The sequence below is a fragment of the Oncorhynchus masou genome, chromosome 22, assembly GCF_036934945.1.
Source record: "Oncorhynchus masou masou isolate Uvic2021 chromosome 22, UVic_Omas_1.1, whole genome shotgun sequence".
In the NCBI taxonomy this organism is placed as follows: domain Eukaryota; kingdom Metazoa; phylum Chordata; class Actinopteri; order Salmoniformes; family Salmonidae; genus Oncorhynchus; species Oncorhynchus masou.
Genome location: NC_088233.1, coordinates 59,103,560 through 59,123,050, shown reverse-complemented (window position 1 = coordinate 59,123,050; position 19,491 = coordinate 59,103,560). Strand labels below are relative to the sequence as shown.

Sequence of the window (19,491 nt, the reverse complement as noted above, 5' to 3'; positions counted from 1 at the left end):
GCCTACCCTGACCAAACCCAGACGACGCTGGGCCAATTGTGCACCACCCTATGGGACTCCCGATGACAGACGCTTGTGATACCACCCAGGATCAAACCAGGGTCTGTAATGACACCTTTAACACTGAGAATCAGTGTCTTAAACCACTCAGGAGAACAAATAGTAGAAGTAGAAATCTTCATCCAAATCATGGTTTGTGATTGCTGTTCTTATCTCCAGGAGCTGTTTTCAGTCATAGGAAACAGTGGCGGAAACATCATGTACACTTTTTTTTAAGATCACCTAAAAACCACCGGAAACCTTAAAATGGCAACTATCCATTGCAGTGCCATTCCTTTCCACAAATCAGAGTTAATTTGAACAGGGCCCCTAAAGTAATATAATTGGTTCAGAGTTTCTTTTGACATTTCAACCTGCATGTCCAAATCATCGCTAGTGCGAGTAGACAAAAGTAAAGTGTGTACGTTATCGAACCAGTAGTGAACCCAAGCCACGAGGTCGAAAGAGTTGTCTCTGCAGCACGCAACCAATCAGGCTTTATGGTAGAGTGGCCAGACTGAAGAAACTCAGTAAAATTCACGACAGCCCGCTTGGAGTTTTCCAAAAGGCACCTAAAGGACTCTCAGACCATGAGAAACAAGACTCTCTGGTCTGATGAAACCAAGATTGAACTCTTTGGCCTGAATGCCAAGCTTCACTTCTGGAGGAAACCTGGCACCATCCCAACTGTGAAGCATGGTGGTAGCAGCATCATGCTATGGGATGTTTTTCAGCGGCAGAGACTGCAAGATTAATCAAGATCGAGTCAAAGATGAACGGAGCAAAGTACAGAGAGATCCTTGATGGAAACCTGCTCCAGAGCGCTCAGGACAGACTGGGGCGAAGGTTCACCTTCCAATAGGACCCTAAGCACACAGCCAAGACAATGCAGTGGTGGCTACGGGACAAGTCTCTGAATGTCCTTGACTGGCCCAGCCAGAGCCCAGAAATGCTCCCCATCCAATCTGGTAGAGCTTGAGAGGATCTGCAGAGAAGAATGGGAGAGACTCCCCAAATACAGGTGTGCCAAGCTTGTAGCGTTATACCCAAGAAGACTTGAGGTTGTAGTCGCTGCCCAAGGTGCTTGTCACGCCTTGGTCTTAGTATTTTGTGTTTTAGTTAATTAGTTGGTCAGGCCAGGGTGTGACATGGGTTTATTGTTTGTTGTAATTCTTAGTGGGGTTTTTTAGTTATTGGGATTGTGGCTGATTAGGGGTGTGTGTTGCATAGGTTTGGCTGCCTGAGGCGGTTCTCAATCAGAGTCAGGTGATTCTCGTTGTCTCTGATTGGGAACCGTATTTAGGTAGCCTGGGTTTCACTTTGTATTTCGTGGGTGATTGTTCCTGTCTCTGTGTAGTGTTCACCAGATAGGCTGTAATAGGTTTCACGTTCTGTTTTGTTGTTTTGTATTTATTAGTTATTTCATGTATAGTTCCGTTATTTGTTTCATTAATAAACATGAGTAACCAACACGCTGCATTTCGGTCCGACTTTCTTGCGACAAACGAAGAACGCCGTTACCGTGCTTCAGCAAAATATTGAGTAAAGGGTCTGAATACTTATGTCAATGTGATGTTTCAGTTTTTATTTTTAATAAATTAGCAACAATTTCAAAAATTATTTGCTTTGTCATTTAGAAAATAAACTATTTAATACATTTTCGAATAAGGCTGTAATGTAACAACGTGGACAAAGTCAAAGGGTCTGAATACTTTCAGAATGCACTGTTATCTATGTTTCAAACCATTAATCCGACATTGCTTTATAACCCAGTAGATTCCAATGCCTCTTTTCTCCTCTTCAAAATGCTTTTCTGCTTTGAAGCTCATTGAGCCATGCGCTGAAGTTCCCCTTTTGTGTCTTACCCAGCGCCAGCAGTCGCTCCAGGAACTGCCTCCTAGAACCAACCTCTCTGGTTATAATCAGCCTATATGGCATCGATATGAGTCAGAAACATTAGTTCCAGTGTCAAAATGTACTACAAAGTGTAAATATGATCATTTTGGTCATAAAGTCAGTCTCGTCCAAAACGAGATTTGGAAGTGAGTGCGTCACAATGCGTATGGATAGGTTGGGTATGGATTACTTACATGCTAACTTTTGCCAATGATGTCAGATTGCCCAAAGACAATATGGTGTGGCAATAGAAATGCCGGCAGGGTCACTGGCCTGCATCTATTCTGTACTTACAGTCACACTATTAGTTTAATCAATTATTTGGTGACATATATTTAATATAGTTTTATCTAAAAGGATAACCTTTTTAATGTTTCACTATTTTTTTTTTCATGAAATTTCACTGAGGAGGATGGTCATCCACTTTCTCCTCTGAGGAGCCTCCGCTGACACACACACACACACACACACACACACACACACACACACACACACACACACACACACACACACACACACACACACACACACACACACACACACACATTCTCTCTCTCTCTCTCTCTCTCTCTCTCTTTCTCTCACTCTCTCCCTGTCCTCTCCCCTGCAGCAGTGCAGCAGTAATCTTCTCCGTCTCTCCCTGTGCTCTGCTCTCAGTCAGAGTTGAGTGTTTGAAGCTCTGTTCAAAGCCAGCAGTGCTACTGAGCCCGCTGTGCTCCTTGGGCTTCCCTCTGCATATTTCCCCTGCCTACTCCTGGTTCACCCTGCCTCTCCCTGGCTCCCCCAGCCACAGAGCCGGGGCTCACCCAGGGCTCAGTGGAGGTTCACCCAGGGATCAGTGGGCTACCCTGGGAAAGAACACTGACAGGCGAAGAGGGCACCTGAGCTATCACTCTATTGCACTCATTGTAATGAATTAACTGAAGGGTCTAGTTGTAACGGCTTTCGTCTGGTGAAGGAGAAGCGGACCAAAATACTGCGTGGTGGTTATTCATGTTCTTTATTAAAAAGGAACTAGACATGAAATAACTAACAAAATAATGAAATAACGAAAACCTAAACAGTCCTATCTGGTGTAGACACAGAGACAGGAACAATCACCAACAAAATACTCAAAGAATATGGCTGCCTAAATATGGTTCCCAATCAGAGACAACGATAAACACCTGCCTCTGATTGAGAACCACTCCAGACAGCCATAGACTATGCTAGACACCCCCAAGACAAAACACACCAAAATAAACCCATGTCACACCCCGGTCTGACCAAATAAATGCAGACAAACACAATATATTTCGACCAGGGCCCAAAGGTGCGGACTCCCGGGCGCACATCAAAACAATAGGGGAGGGTCCGGGTTGGCGTCTGTCCATGGTGGCGGCTCCAGCACGGGACGTGGACCCCACTCTATCAATGTCTTAGTCCCTCCTCCTCGCGTCCTAGGATAGGCCACCCTCGCCGTCGACCATGGCCTAGTAGTCCTCAGCCAGAACCCCACTGGACTGAGGGGCAGCTCGGGACTGAGGGGCAGCTCGGGACTGAGGGGCAGCTCGGGACTGAGGGGAAGCTCAGCACTGAGAGGAAGCCCAGCACTGAGAGGAAGCCCAGCACTGAGAGGAAGCTCAGGCAGGTAGTTGGATCCGGCAGATCCTGGCTGGCTGGCGGTTCTGGCAGATCCTGGCGACTGGCGGATCTGGAAGAGTCTGGCTGACTGGCGGATCTGGAAGAGTCTGGCAGATCTGGAAGTGTCTGACTGACTGGCAGATCTGGAAGAGTCTGGCAGACTGGCAGATCTGGAAGAGTCTGGCAGACTGGCGGATCTGGCTGCTCCATGCAGACTGGCAGCTCTGGCTGCTCCATGCAGACTGGCAGCTCTGGCTGCTCCTTGCAGACTGGCAGCTCCTTGCAGACTGGCAGCTCCTTGCAGACTGGCAGCTCCTTGCACACTGACAGCTCCTTGCAGACTGGCAGCTCTGGCTGCTCCATGCAGACTGGCAGCTCTGGCTGCTCCTTGCAGACTGGCAGCTCCTTGCAGACTGGCAGCTCCTTGCAGACTGGCAGCTCCTTGCACACTGACAGCTCCTTGCAGACTGACAGCTCTGGCTGCTCCATGCAGACTGGCAGCTCTGCTGCTCCATGCAGACTGGCAGCTCTTTGCAGACCGGCAGCTCTGGCTGCGCTGAACAGGCAGGAGACTCCAGCAGCGCTGTAGAGGAGGAAGGCTCTGGCAGCGCCGAACAGGCGGGAGACTCCGGCAGCGCAGGAGAGGAGGAAGGCTCGGGCAGCGCCGAACAGGCGGGAGACTCCGGCAGCGCAGGAGAGGAGGAAGGCTCGGGCAGCGCCGAACAGGCGGGAGACTCCGGCAGCGCAGGAGAGGAGGAAGGCTCGGGCAGCGCTGGAGAGGCAAGGCGCACTGTAGGCCTGATGCGTGGTGTTGGCACTGGTGGTACTGGGCCGAGGACACGCACAGGAAGCCCAATACATTTTTTGGGGCTGACTCTCGGGCATCCTTCCGCGCCGCTGTGCTTGCTTCGCCAACCTCATTCTCTCGTAACCTTCCGCACACTGCTCCATCGAATCCCAGGTGGGCTCCGGCACTCTCCCTGGGTCGACCGCCCACCTGTCTATCTCCTCCCAAGTTGTGTAGTCCAGATTTTGTTGCTCCTGCTGCCGCTGTTGCTTCTCCTGCGGCTCCTGCCTGTTGACATGCCGCTTGGTCCTGTTGTAGTGGGTGATTCTGTAACGGCTTTCGTCTGGTGAAGGAGAAGCGGACCAAAATGCAGCGTGGTGGTTATTCATGTTATTTAATAAAAAGGAACTAGACATGAAATAACTAACAAAATAATGAAATAACGAAAACCTAAACAGTCCTATCTGGTGTAGACACAGAGACAGGAACAATCACCCATGAAATACTCAAAGAATATGGCTGCCTAAATATGGTTCCCAATCAGAGACAATGATAAACACCTGCCTCTGATTGAGAACCACTCCAGACAGCCATAGACTATGCTAGACACCCCCCAAGACAAAACACACCACAATAAACCCATGTCACACCCCGGCCTGACCAAATAACTGCAGACAAACACAATATATTTCGACCAGGGCGTGACACTAGTCTAGGTTAGACAGAGAGACATAGAGAGAAAGGTACGTGTGCATCTGTGTCTGTAACTATGCTTATTGGCAATTCCATGCCAGGAAGGCCCCAAAATATTTTTGGTATCTCAGATTGTTCTGGCAATCCTCATATATAAACTGCATTGGGAGGATTTTTCTATCTATTTTTTAATCATGACGAAAGTGTCCATTTAGGCCCTTTTTTGTTTGTTGACCTATACACAGAGTATACCAAACTTTAGGAACAAATTCCTAATATTGAGTTTCAATATTTGAAAAACCCAGCAGCGTTGCAGTTCTTGACACAAACCGGTGCGCCTGGCACATACTGCCATACCCTGTTCGAAGGCACTTAAATCTTTTGTCTTGCCAATTTACCCTATGAATGGCACACATACACAATCCATGTCTCAATTGTCTCTAGGCTCAAAAATCCTTCTTTAATCTGACTAAACACGGGATGGGACACACTGCTGCCAGATCTGGTCTTTCATTACTGGATGACATAATACAACTGCAGTGAACAAGTGCAGTGCAAAGCAATGACATGAAATGGCTAACCTCTCTCTGCTGACACACCTTTCCTCTGCATGCATAAAATCAGACTCATATAATACATTCGCTAGACAACAATAAAGGTATTTTATTAGGTGTTTTTATTCAAAAGAAATACATTTGCCTATTGCATAGTCTGAATACATTCATACATGTTTTATGTGTCACCCATTTTACATTCCAAAAGACCACCGGCTAAAATAAATGCATAAGCAATGGAAAGTAACCAAAAATACCAATAGGGTCTGACTCCAGCAGATACCTTCTCAGGGCACAGACGCTGTGAGACATACAAGCTGAGACAGGATGTTGAATGGTGCCAGAGAGGATGGTGCGTTGTAGCCACCAACAAACAGTAAGGGGGTTGAAATGCCATAACTAGCTAGCTATCCCTGGACCAGAGCTAGTGCAGACGAGTCGGCTAGCTATTCAGGCCTTCCTGGGGTGGAATCACTCTTGCTTGAGACCTTCCGATGCACGGTTACTTACTAGTGCCTATGCTTAAGTTCGTGGACTAATAGTTGAGTTGCTGTATTCTTACCTGGTCATTCACATCTTTGAAAGGTATTTTATGTGCATGTAAAAATGCATTACCACTGTTGATGCTTTATTACTGTTGATGCATTATCGCTGTTGATAGCCCATATTATCAGTGCTGATGCATTACCACTGTTATTGCATTATCACTGATACTACAGGTCAAAATAATGGAAATACATAAAGTGTCTTATTAGGGTGTTGGCCACCATGAGCCTCTAGAACAGCTTCAATGCACCTTGACATATACAGTGGGGCAAAAAAGTATTTAGTCAGCCACCAATTGTGCAAGTTCTCCCACTTAAAAAGAGAGAAGCCTGTAATTTTTATCATAGGTACACTTCAACTATGACAGACAAAATGAGGAAAAAAATCCAGATCAAATCATTTTTAATTTATTTATTTGCAAATTATGGTGGAAAATAAGTATTTGGTCAATAACAAAAGTTTATCTCAATACTTTGTTATATACCCTTTGCTGGCAATGACAGAGGTCAAACATTTTCTGTAAGTCTTCACAAGGTTTTCACACACTGTTGCTGGAATTTTGGCCCATTCCTCCATGCAGATCTACTCTAGAGCAGTGATATTTTTGGGGCTGTTGCTGGGCAACACGGACTTTCAACTCCCTCCACGAGAAATTCCATCATTTGGTGTTTTGTTGATAGTGGAGGAAAACGCTGTCTCAGGCGCCGTTCCAGAAGTGTTCAATTGGAATGAGAGCTGGTGACTGAGACAGCTATGACATATGTTTTACATTGTTTTCATACTCATCAAACCATTCAGTGACCACTTGTGCTCTGTGGATGGGGGCATTGTCATCCACTCTCATCAGGATAGAAATGATTCACCATAGGTTCAAGGTGATCACTCAGAATGGCTGTGTATTTATTGGCATTTATCTTGCCCTCTAAGGGGTTGAGTGGACCTAAACCTTGGCAGAAAAATCCACCCCACACCATAGCCACCAGAACCCTAATTTACTCAAGTGTTTCCCTTATTTTGGCAGTTTCCTCTACATTATCAACTTTGATTCATTACCACTGTTATATTTTAGTTATTTAGCAGACACTCTTATCCCAAGCCACTTACGGGAGCAATTAGGATTAAGTGCCTCGCTCAAGGGCACATCAACAGATTTTTCACCTGATAGGCTCGGGGTTTTAAACCAGCGACCTTAGGTTACTGGCCCAACACTCTTAACTGCTAGGCTACCTGCCAGCCTTGTTCAAACATTGCCACAGATTTTAAGGGCACTAAATGAGTTTCATATATGCTTAAACTCATTTTCTAAACTGGTACCGGGCTACCTTCAGACGAGGCTTGTAGGCGTCCTAAAGCAAAACATCCGACATTTCGGACGCTACAGCCATTTTTCTGAAAATACAGATTTTCAGCACGTCTCCCCTTTTGACAAAACTTCGCTTATGCTCTGCCACTTTCCAACGCAGAGGACAAAGGGCGACAACGGCGGATGTTGTGGATTGAGATGCAGTCCATGCAAAAAAAACAGATATCTTTAACTTAAACAGATATCTTTAGCTTTAAAAAAAAAGCTAATTAGATTTCCGGGTGGCCTTGGATGTCGACTCTAGCTAATGTATTAATCATTATTATGCCTGTCTCCCTGTCACCCATTAACTTGTGATTACCATCTTTGGCCTAATGGACCTCTTGTGTTGTAGTTCTCTCTTCCTCTTCCACTCTGAACCAGTACACTGAAAACAATCTCTCTCTCTCTCTCTCTCTCTCTCTCTCTCTCTCTCATGTGTTTCTACTCTGAGCCCCTGCGATCCACAGGCCCTGGAGTCATCCTAACTCCCACACTCTGCTCTTCATTATTGCTTAATTTTATATGGCCCGGCCATTTATCTTGTCTCCATCTCCTTATCTCTTCTATCGCTCTTTCCCTTTCTTCCATCTCTCTCTCTCTTTCCCTCTCTTTCTTTCTCTCTCTATCTCTTACTCTCTTTCCTTCATTTCTTGATCTTTCTTTTTCTCTCTCTCTCTCTCTCTCTCGCTCTTTCCCTCTCTTTCTCTCTCTATCCCTTACTCCCTTTCCTTCTTTTCTTGATCCTTCTTTCTTCTCTCTCTCTCTCTCTCTCTCTCTCTCTCTCTCTCTCTCTCTCTGTTTTCAAATTCTATGTGGATCTGTGTTGTCTGAGGGAAATATGTATCTCTAATATGGTCATACGTTGGACAGGAGGTTAGGAAGTGCAGCTCAGTTTCCACCTCATTTTGTGGGCAGTGTGCACATAGCCCGTCTTCTCTTGAGAACCAGGTCTGTCTACGGCGGCCTTTCTCAATAGCAAGGCAGTCACAGTGGACAGGTATTCTGCCACTGTGTACTCTCTGTTTAGGGTCAAATAGTTATGGAAGGTTTGGGAATCGTTGGGAAACAGCTCTTTTCTGGATTTTGATAATTTGTGGGTTCTCTCTCTCTCTCTCTCCCTTACTCTCTTTCCTTCCTTTCTTGATCCCTTTTTCTCTCTCTCTTACTGTCCACCTACTTTTCCTTGTCACTGCCAGGGAGTCAGAACAGAACAACAAAACACTTAGCAGTCTCTCTCCCGTATCTCACAACCTCCTCCCTCTCTTTCTCTCCTTCTTCCCCTCTCCCCCTCGCTCCCTCCAATTAGAACAAACAATTAGCCGTCTCTCTCTCTCCCCTATTTCACCACCTCCTCAAAGCCCAATGACTGTCTTTTTCCGTTGCTTCATAAAAAAAATCACACTAACTAGGAACAGAAGAGAGGAAGCTCCCCACGCTTTAATATGGATACATCCCAAATGACACCCTTTTCTCTATTTAGTACACTACTTTTGACTATGGCCCATAGGGATATTGTCAAAAGTCGTGCACTATATAGGGAATAGGGTGCCATTATCGACAATCCACAAGCCTTTCTATCACATCCCTTCATAATTTTAGCGTTGGGTTTCTGTGTTTCTTTCTGCTCATCATTCGCTGTCATTCCACCATACATGTGTCTCTCTCTGGCAATCATAAGCACTAACATCTGAAGTTCATAGAAGCATGTCTAAATTTGGTCTAAAAATTTAAGCTAAGAGTCTACATTTTTTTAAAGTAAAACGCATATATACAGTACCAGTCAAACGTTTGGACCCACCTACTCATTCCAATAGCGAAGACTAAAAAAACTATGAAATGACACAGGTGGAATCATGTAGTAAGCAAAAAAGTACTCAACAAATCAGAAGATATTTTATATTTGAGATTCTTCAAAGTTGCCACTCTTTGCCTTGATGACAGCTTTGCACACTCTTGGCTCCTGTAAAACTCCTATAAAATACAGTTTAGCAATCTGCTACGAATGCATCTTTGCCAGTACAACAGGCGATTTCATTGATCATTTTCATATTTCGGATAGGTCTTATTCGGGTGGGTTTTAATGATGTACCTCAATGGTGGTGCTGGCTACACTGTATGTCTAAAGAGAGCTGTAACATCGCAATACATTAAATATTTTTGTGATGAAGATAAAGACGTAACATATTCTGACGAATGAATTCTGATATTTGCGAGGAAGTAAAAGGCTACAGATAGATGATGCTTTCCATCTGATCCTGCAACCCCCGTTGCATACAGGTAGGCCTTATGATCCTGCTTGCTCTGGACTCCAGAACAATTACAATGTGACATTATATTCCTAGACGAATGAATGACTTTCAGATCAAAATGCAGGTGTAAAACGCAGTTTATTTTTGTATCTTGCATTCAAAAACGGCATCACCGTTCATGGCTGTAGTCACAGGCTACAACTGCGCAGCATTTGTGCGCGTGTTCGCCCTGTGCGTGTGTGCATGTGCATGCACTGGGGTCTCAAGCTTTGAACCACTCCTTTTTGGTGTTTGCCGGTCAAAAATTTGAGAACCACTGAGCTAAGAAATCAATAGCTAATTTTGGGAAATCGGTTCAGTTGTACAACTGAATGCCTTCAACATTTAACCCAACCCCCAGAGAGGTGCGGAGGGCTGCCTTAATTGACATCCACATCCACGGGGCCCAGGTAACACTGGGTTAACTGCCTTGCTCAGGGGCAGAATGGCAGGTTTGTACCTTGTCAGATCCAGTGCTCTAACCAATAGGAAACTGCCGCCCCATAAGGGCTAGATAGCTATAGGATTGGGTAGAGTGCAAATGTCAAAATGTAGGAAGAGAGGATTGCCATAAATACAAATGCAGCTCCAAAAACGTTGGGTGATCAGGAATACCAGCTGTTCACTTTCCAAGCTCACCAGTAATGTGGCAAGCAACAATTATTAGCATTCACTTGGCTGTGAGTGTTTCCTTGGCACGTTGACCTGTCCAGCCCGTCTGTGCTGAAATAAGAAAATGGCAAGGTTCATAGATCTTATGATGAACAGGGGGTTTCAAACTGAGAAAAATCCTTCACTCTACAAGTCCAAAAAGGGAAAAACCAGTCAGTTCTTGCCATTTTTACCACTTAAAAAAATGAGGATTACAAAAAATAAATTCAATTGCAATGTATCTTTTGGTAAGTCAACATTTCTTGAAATTGATAATTTACTTATGAAGTTTGGATTTGGAATTTGTTGGTAAAATGTATTATTACGTAATCAAAATGTGTTGTAGGCTAAATAAGAAAAAGGACTGTCTGGTAGCTTCAATAAACAGACAAAGATTTGTAGATGAACAAGTCATTACAAGTATATATATATATATATATATATATTTACCTTACTTGAAAAAACTCCACTCGACTTGACTTGCTCTTAGAATGCATGACTTGGACTTGACTCGAGACTCAACCCATTGTGACTCGACTTGAGACTTGGACCTTGTGACTTGAGACGCTTGTGACAACCTCTGGCTCAACCATCTACCCATGAGCCCCCTCTGTTTTCATTTACTGTAATCAGCCCACTCACCCACTGAGCACTGACTGACATTGGACATCCATGGACCTTGAAAAGTAGTTGAAATTTGGTCAGTCGAAATCTGAACCAATCATAGACATCTGTTTCACAAGTTTGTACAGCACAGTACAGTGCAGTAGAGCACATTAAAGTACAGTACGGTAAAGGAAAATATATTATAGGTCAGTATAATACAGTGCTGTACAGTAAAGTAGAGTTTAATACAGAACAGTACAGTACATTAGACGACACTAGAGTAGAGTACAGTATAATTTAATGTATTGTACATTACTAAACTCTATTCTACTCTACTGAACTATACTGTGCTGTACTGAACTGTACTCTACTCTACTCTACTCTAGTGTGCTGTACCCTACTGTGTTGTATTCAAATCTAATTGTATTTGTCATATGCTTTGTAAACAACAGGTGTAGACTAACAGTGACATTTTTACTTTTCCATTGCAGAGTTACAGATAAATAAATAAATATTTTAAATAGATTGTCACGTTCTGACCTTAGTTCCTTGTGATGTCTTTGTTTTAGTATGGTCAGGGCGTGAGTTGGGTGGGCAGTCTATGTTCTTTTTTCTATGATTTGGTATTTCTGTGTTTGGCCTGGAATGGTTCTCAATCAGAGGCAGCTGTCAATCATTGTCCCTGATTGAGAACCATACTTAGGCAGCCTGTTTTCACCCTTGAGTTGTGGGTGATTATTTTCTGTTTCGTATCTGTACCAGACAGAACTGTTTCGGTTTAATTTCGTTCTCTTGTTGGTTTTGTATTTTAGTGTTCTGAGTTCTATTAAAGAATATGAACACTTACCACGCTGCGCATTGGTCCTCACATTCTTCCACCACAGACAGACATTACAGAATTATCAACCACCAAAGGACCAAGCAGTAAGGAGCAGCGCTATATGGTAAGGAGCAGCGCTATATGGAGGAGGTGACAACATGGGACGAGATAGAAAGGTGGTCGGTCGACCCAGGGAGAGTGCCGGAGCCCGCCTGGGATTCTCTGGAACATTGTAAGGAGGGATACCGGCGAATGGAGTTGGCACGGCGATCAAGGAAGCCCGAGAGGGCCCCAAAAATGTCTTGGGGGGCACACTGGGAGTGTGGCTAAGTCAGGTAGGAGACCTGCTCCAACTCCCCGTGCATACTGTGGAGAGAGGTGGACCAGGCAGGCACCATGTTATGCCGTGAGGCGCACAGTGTCCCCGGTGCGCAGGCATAGCCCGGTGCGTTACATCGCAGTGCCTCGTATCGGCCGGGCTAGAGTGGGCATCGAGCCAGGTGCCATGAAGCCGGCTCAGCGCATCTGGTCTCCAGTGCATCTCCTGCATCTCCTCGAGCCGGGGTACATGGCACCAGCCCTACGCATGGTGTCCCCGGTTCGCCAGCACCTCGCCGCACTGGCCTGGCTACGGGGAGTATCCAGCCAGGTAGGGTTGTACAGGCTCAGTGCTCGAGACCTCCAGCGCGCCTCCACGGTCTGGTCTATCCGGTGCCTCTTCCACGCACCAGCCCCCCTACAGGTGCTCCTGCCTGTCCAGCGCTGCCGGAGTCTCCCTCCTGTCCAGCACTGCCGGAGTCTCCCTCCTGTCCAGCGCTGCCGGAGTCTCCCTCCCGTCCAGCGCTGCCGGAGTCTCCCTCCTGTCCAGCGCTGCCGGAGTCTCCCTCCTGTCCAGCGCTGCCGGAGTCTCCCTCCTGTCCAGCGCTGCCGGAGTCTCCCTCCTGTCCAGCGCTGCCGGAGTCTCCCGTCTGTCCTGAGCGGCAAGAGCCGCCCGCCAGTCAGTCAGGAGCTGCCGGAGCCGCCCGCCAGTCAGTCAGGAGCTGCCGGAGCCGCCCGCCAGTCAGTCAGGAGCTGCCAGAGCCGCCGGTCAGTCAGTAGCTTCCAGAGCCGCCGGTCAGTCAGGAGCTGTCAGAGCCGCCGGTCAGTCAGTAGCTTCCAGAGCCGCCTGCCAGTTAGGAGCTGCCAGAGCCACCCGTTACTCCGGTGCTGCCGGAATCTCCCGTCCATTCGGGACCCGCGGCAAGGGTCCCCAGTCCGAGGTCGGCAGCGAGGGTCGCCACTCCTAAGGCGCCTCTTAAGTTGGCTGAGACTATGATGGAGTGAGGTCCACGTCCCGCGCCAGAGCCGCCACCTCGGACACACGCCCACACAGACCCTCCCCTATAGGTTCAGGTTTTGCGGCCGGAGTTGCGGCCTGTAGTTCAATAACAAAAATATATTGTTTCTGTAGACATCTTATAATTTTAATTGAGTGTCCATATTTAGCAGAGTGAAAAATGAAAAATGTGGCCACATTAAAAACTGAGGGAGATTTTACTGTCATTCTGTTACCGAATGTTACATCTGCACCATTCTTCGAACAAGTGTGTTTTTGAAAAGTTTTCAGTGGAAATTGTTGAAGCCCCCATGCAGTATTTTTTGTTAAAAAAAAATAACAATACTGTATGTCTAGTAAATCACTGTGTGTTTATTTCATAAAATAAATATATGTTTTATTATTTATTTCCCTGATCCTCCTTTTGCCATTGAAATGCTCAGTCTGATCATGTGGGCGTGTTGATACAATGTTTTTATCATTTACATACACAGCCCTGATTGGTGAATAGGATCATCTAGACTTTAGAGCCTACCTCGCTTAACCTTTGAGTAGGAGGATACATATGCAAATAAAAGGTGACTGGTCAGAATAATGAGATCAGATTGTGATGTCATGATGTGTGCTAAAAACTCCATCCCACCTGAACAGGCTGAAATTCCAGGCATTTTTTTTCTCCAAAAGCTCAAACGAAAAGGACATTATCATAATTTTCACAATGTCCGAGCGTCATTTCAACATCATAGTATGTTAATATAATACATTTAAGAAACAGGATAATCACATTTTGACTGCACTGCCCCTTTTAAAGGTAATCATTTTGCATAGAGTTGTATGGTGTGTTTAACTTTGCAATCAAGGGTTTTGGTTTGGTATACTATTAAAGTGAAAAATCGGAGTCTCAGTGTCATTCTTTTATGGTGGAATTGCCCAAGTCTCATAGTGAGAAATTGGAGTCACACTTTATTTGGACTATCAAAGTGTTACCAAAAATGTAACTATGGAGATACATGAAAATGTAATTGCTCCCAATATGAGGTTATTCCATTTTACCTTGTATTTTGAAAACAAAAGATGCAATATAGTATGTCTCAAGCACCTTGAGATTTCACACTTTCAAGTTTGCTGAAATGTCATTATTGTGGAATGGTGGACATTCTGGGACGGGAAATTATTGTCAATGACTATCATCAGAGCCCCAAAGAGGCAACTATCCACTGCCCGAAGTCATCTTGGGTAAAACCAAGGGAAATCAACAGTGGAAAGGTGATATGTGTTATATACGTGTGTATGTGTGCCTGCGTGCAGTCGTGTGTGCATGTGTTTGCCACCTATGCAGTGTGCATGTGTGTGCCACCTATCTGTATCTGTTTGAGTCGTAAACATGTGTTCTGCTCTGAGTCTGAGACTAGTGAACAGTGGGAAATGGATTGGCTCAGCCAGAATGCTATCCACAGACAGAAAACACATTCCCCTCTTTGTGTATTTCCGACATTAATGATTATTATGTGTGTATCTGCTTGAGTGTGTGTGTATCTGCTTGTGTGTGAGTGTTTTTCTCTGTGTGTGTGTGTTCTGCTGTGTACATGTGCGTGAGCGCCTAGTTCCACTCTTCATACCCCTGATACCTCCTTTGTCCCACCTCCCACACATGCGGTGACCTCACCCATTACAACTAGCATGTCCAGAGATACAACCTCTCTCATCATCACCCAGTGCCTGGGCTTACCTCCGCTGTACCCGCACCCCACCATACCCCTGTCTGCGCATTATGCCCTGAATATATTCTACCATGCCCAGAAACCTGCTCCTCTTATTCTCTGTCCCCAATGCTCTAGGCGACCAGTTTTGATAGCCTTTAGCCGCACCCTCATACTACTCCTTCTCTGTTCCGCGGGTGATGTGGAGGTAAACCCAGGCCCTGCATGTCCCCAGGCACCCTCATTTGTTGACTTCTGTGATCGAAAAAGCCTTGGTTTCATGCATGTCAACATCAGAAGCCTCCTCCCTAAGTTTGTTTTACTCACCGCTTTAGCACACTCTGCTAACCCTGATGTCCTTGCCGTGTCTGAGTCCTGGCTCAGGAAGGCCACCAAAAATTCTGAGATTTCCATACCCAACTATAACATCTTCCGTCAAGATAGAACTGCCAAAGGGGGAGGAGTTGCAGTCTACTGCAGAGATAGCCTGCAAAGTAATGTCATACTTTCCAGGTCCATACCCAAACAGTTCGAACTACTAATTCTGAAAATTACTCTCTCCAGAAATAAGTCGCTCACTGTTGCCGCCTGCTACCGACCCCCTCAGCTCCCAGCTGTGCCCTGGACACCATTTGTGAATTGATTGCCCCCATCTAGCTTCAGAGTTTGTTCTGTTAGGTGACCTAAACTGGGATATGCTTAACACCCCGGCAGTCCTACAATCTAAGCTAGATGCCCTCAATCTCACACAAATCATCAAGGAACCCACCAGGTACAACCCTAACTCTGTAAGCAGGGGCACCCTCATAGACGTCATCCTGACCAACTGGCCCTCCAAATACACCTCCGCTGTCTTCAATCAGGATCTCAGCGACCACTGCCTCATTGCCTGTATCCGCTACGGAGCCGCAGTCAAACGACCACCCCTCATCACTGTCAAACGCTCCCTAAAACACTTCTGTGAGCAGGCCTTTCTAATCGACCTGGCCCGGGTACCCTGGAAGGACATTGACCTCATCCCGTCAGTTGAGGATGCCTGGTCATTCTTTAAGAGTAACTTCCTCACCATTTTAGATAAGCATGCTCCGTTCAAAAAATGCAGAACTAAGAACAGATATAGCCCTTGGTTCACTCCAGACCTGACTGCCCTCGACCAGCACAAAAACATCCTGTGGCGGACTGCAATAGCATCGAATAGTCCCCGCGATATGCAGCTGTTCAGGGAAGTCCGGAACCAATACACGCAGTCAGTCAGGAAAGCTAAGGCCAGCTTCTTCAGGCAGAAGTTTGCATCCTGTAGCTCCAACTCCAAAAAGTTCTGGGACACTGTGAAGTCCATGGAGAACAAGAGCACCTCCTCCCAGCTGCCCACTGCACTGAGGCTAGGGAACACGGTCACCACCGACAAATCCATGATTATTGAAAACTTCAACAAGCATTTCTCAACGGCTGGCAATGCCTTCCGCCTGGCTACTCCAACCTCGACCAACAGCTCCGGCCCCCCGCAGCTCCTCGCCCAAGCCTCTCCAGGTTCTCCTTTACCCAAATCCAGATAGCAGATGTTCTGAAAGAGCTGCAAAACCTGGACCCGTATAAATCAGCTGGGCTTGACAATCTGGACCCTCTATTTCTGAAACTATCCGCCGCCATTGTCGCAACCCCTATTACCAGGCTGTTCAACCTCTCTTTCATATCGTCTGAGATCCCCAAGGATTGGAAAGCTGCCGCAGTCATCCCCCTCTTCAAAGGGGGAGACACCCTGGACCCAAACTGTTACAGACCTATATCCATTCTGCCTTGCCTATCTAAGGTCTTCGAAAGCCAAGTCAACAAACAGGTCACTGACCATCTCGAATCCCACCGTACCTTCTCTGCTATGCAATCTGGTTTCCGAGCCGGTCACAGGTGCACCTCAGCCACTCTTAAGGTACTAAACGACATCATAACCGCCATCGATAAAAGACAGTACTGTGCAGCCGTCTTCATCGACCTTGCCAAGGCTTCCGACTCTGTCAATCACCATATTCTTATCGGCAGACTCAGTAGCCTCGGTTTTTCGGATGACTGCCTTGCCTGGTTCACCAATTACTTTGCAGACAGAGTTCAGTGTGTCAAATCGGAGGGCATGCTGTCCGGTCCTCTGGCAGTCTCTATGGGGGTGCCACAGGGTTCAATTCTCGGGCCGACTCTTTTCTCTGTATATATCAATGATGTTGCTCTTGCTGCGGGCGTTTCCCTGATCCACCTCTACGCAGACGACACCATTCTATATACTTTCGGCCCGTCATTGGACACTGTGCTATCTAACCTCCAAACGAGCTTCAATGCCATACAACACTCCTTCCGTAGCCTCCAACTGCTCTTAAACGCTAGTAAAACCAGATGCATGCTTTTCAACCGATCGCTGCCTGCACCGGCTTGCCCGACTAGCATCACCACACTGGATGGTTCCGACCTTGAATATGTGGATACCTATAAGTACCTAGGTGTCTGGCTAGACTGCAAACTCTCCTTCCAGACCCATATCAAACATCTCCAATCGAAAATCAAATCAAGAGTCGGCTTTCTATTCCGTAACAAAGCCTCCTTCACTCACGCTGCCAAGCTTACCCTAGTAAAACTGACTATCCTACCGATCCTCGACTTTGGCGATGTCATCTACAAAATTGCTTCCAACACTCTTCTCAGCAAACTGGATGCAGTTTATCACAGTGCCATCCGTTTTGTCACTAAAGCACCTTATACTACCCACCACTGCGACTTGTATGCTCTAGTCGGCTGGCCCTCGCTACATATTCGTCGCAAGACCCACTGGCTCCAGGTCGTCTACAAGGCCATGCTAGGTAAAGCTCCGCCTTATCTCAGTTCACTGGTCACGATGGCAACACCCATCCGTAGCACGCGCTCCAGCAGGTGTATCTCACTGATCATCCCTAAAGCCAACACCTCATTCGGCCGCCTTTCGTTCCAGTACTCTGCTGCCTGTGACTGGAACGAATTGCAAAAATCGCTGAAGTTGGAGACCTTTATCTCCCTCACCAACTTCAAACATCAGCTATCTGAGCAGCTAACCGATCGCTGCAGCTGTACATAGTCTTATCTGTAAATAGCCCACCCATTTTCACCTACCTCATCCCCACAGTTTTTATTTATTTACTTTTCTGCTCTTTTGCACACCAATATCTCTACCTGTACATGACCATTTATCAATCCAGTGTTAATCTGCAATATTGTAATTATTCGCCTACCTCCTCATGCCTTTTGCACATATTGTATATAGACTCCCCTTTTTTTCTACTGTGTTATTGACTTGTTAATTGTTTACTTCATGTGTAACTCTGTGTTGTCTGTTCACACTGCTATGCTTTATCTTGGCCAGGTCGCAGTTGTAAATGAGAACTTGTTCTCAACTAGCCTACCTGGTTAAATAAAGGTGAAATAAAAAAAAATAAAAAAATAAAAAAAATGTGATAGAACAAGGATTTCCTTCTCAGTGTAGTTCACAGTTTTGGTTAGTAAACTGTAAACTCATTCAGCAATTCTTACATTTATTGTGTTGTCTGTCTTATCTTATCTAGTGTGTGTATGTGTGTCGTGTGTGTGTTTGCTTATTTACCTGATGACATTTGATTTAAGATGCTGTATTCTCTGCTTGTATTTTACCAGGGGAAATGTCTCTGTGTCTGGTGGTGAGCAAGGGAATTTAAAATGAAAAGTTATCTTTTCTCATGCTGATGCGCATCTCGAATGGAATATGATGTTGTCTTTGTGAGGAAGTCCCTGTTGCCTTGCCAGAATAGCTGTTGTAGAACGCTTGAGTTCCTCTAGGTACTTGACAAAGAAGCCATAGTTAGTGTGCTTGCTTCAGGAAGAACAGTATTGTTATCTGACATAGTCAAGCTTACTAACGTAGATAGAAACTTTGTTAAGTGACTACAATGACAGATACTTTTGGACAGATGAAGATAGCACAGCGTTTTCTATTGAGGACAATTACCTTTTTGTAGTTTTCTCCATTGCTGTATTATAGAATAGTAATGAATCTGAAAGGGGTATTTTCTTCCTTTATTAACATGACAGGATGTCAGTCTCTCTCACTCTCGCTCACACGCATGCACACAGAAGCCTGTACAGAGTGCTGAATGTGAGTGTCTCCTATAGCCTGTGTCTTTCTTTTCCAGGCCTGGTCAAGCTGGGGATCCACTGTGTCACATGCCAGAAAGTTGCAATTAAGATTGTCAACCGAGAGAAACTCAGCGAGTCGGTACTAATGAAGGTAAGACTACAGCCCTGAATATAATCTTCTCCGTTCAGTAGGCACAACATGTAGGGATTTGGGGAGGTACTATCTGAACTTGTCCAATAAGAAATGATTGTTTTCATTTTCTTCTGCAAAAGGCTTTGATGCAGTGTGCCCAAATGAACACGATCCAAATCTACATATCTGTGTGTTGGTACTCTTGCACTCAGGCCTATACAGTATTTGGTCCCAATTGGTTTCTCCAGTTATGGGAACTTCCAATAAATTCCCTGTTTTTTCCGAAATCCCGGGTTGGAGTCTGCCCGGAATGAGAATGGAATAAGCAGGAAATCTGGAATTCTCCAACCCGAGTCTTGCCCTATCATTC

The 19,491-nt window shown here is 45.7% G+C and overlaps 1 protein-coding gene across 1 annotated transcript in view; it reads left to right on the top strand.

Moving 5' to 3' along the window:
* The window catches only part of brsk2a (BR serine/threonine kinase 2a), a 557,365-nt gene that overhangs the window by 295,043 nt on the left and 242,831 nt on the right, over positions 1 to 19,491 (top strand). The window contains exon 2 of the mRNA XM_064930639.1: positions 19,045 to 19,139. Coding sequence (XP_064786711.1) covers positions 19,045 to 19,139 — 95 coding nt within the window. The remainder of the gene's footprint in view (positions 1 to 19,044; positions 19,140 to 19,491) is intronic.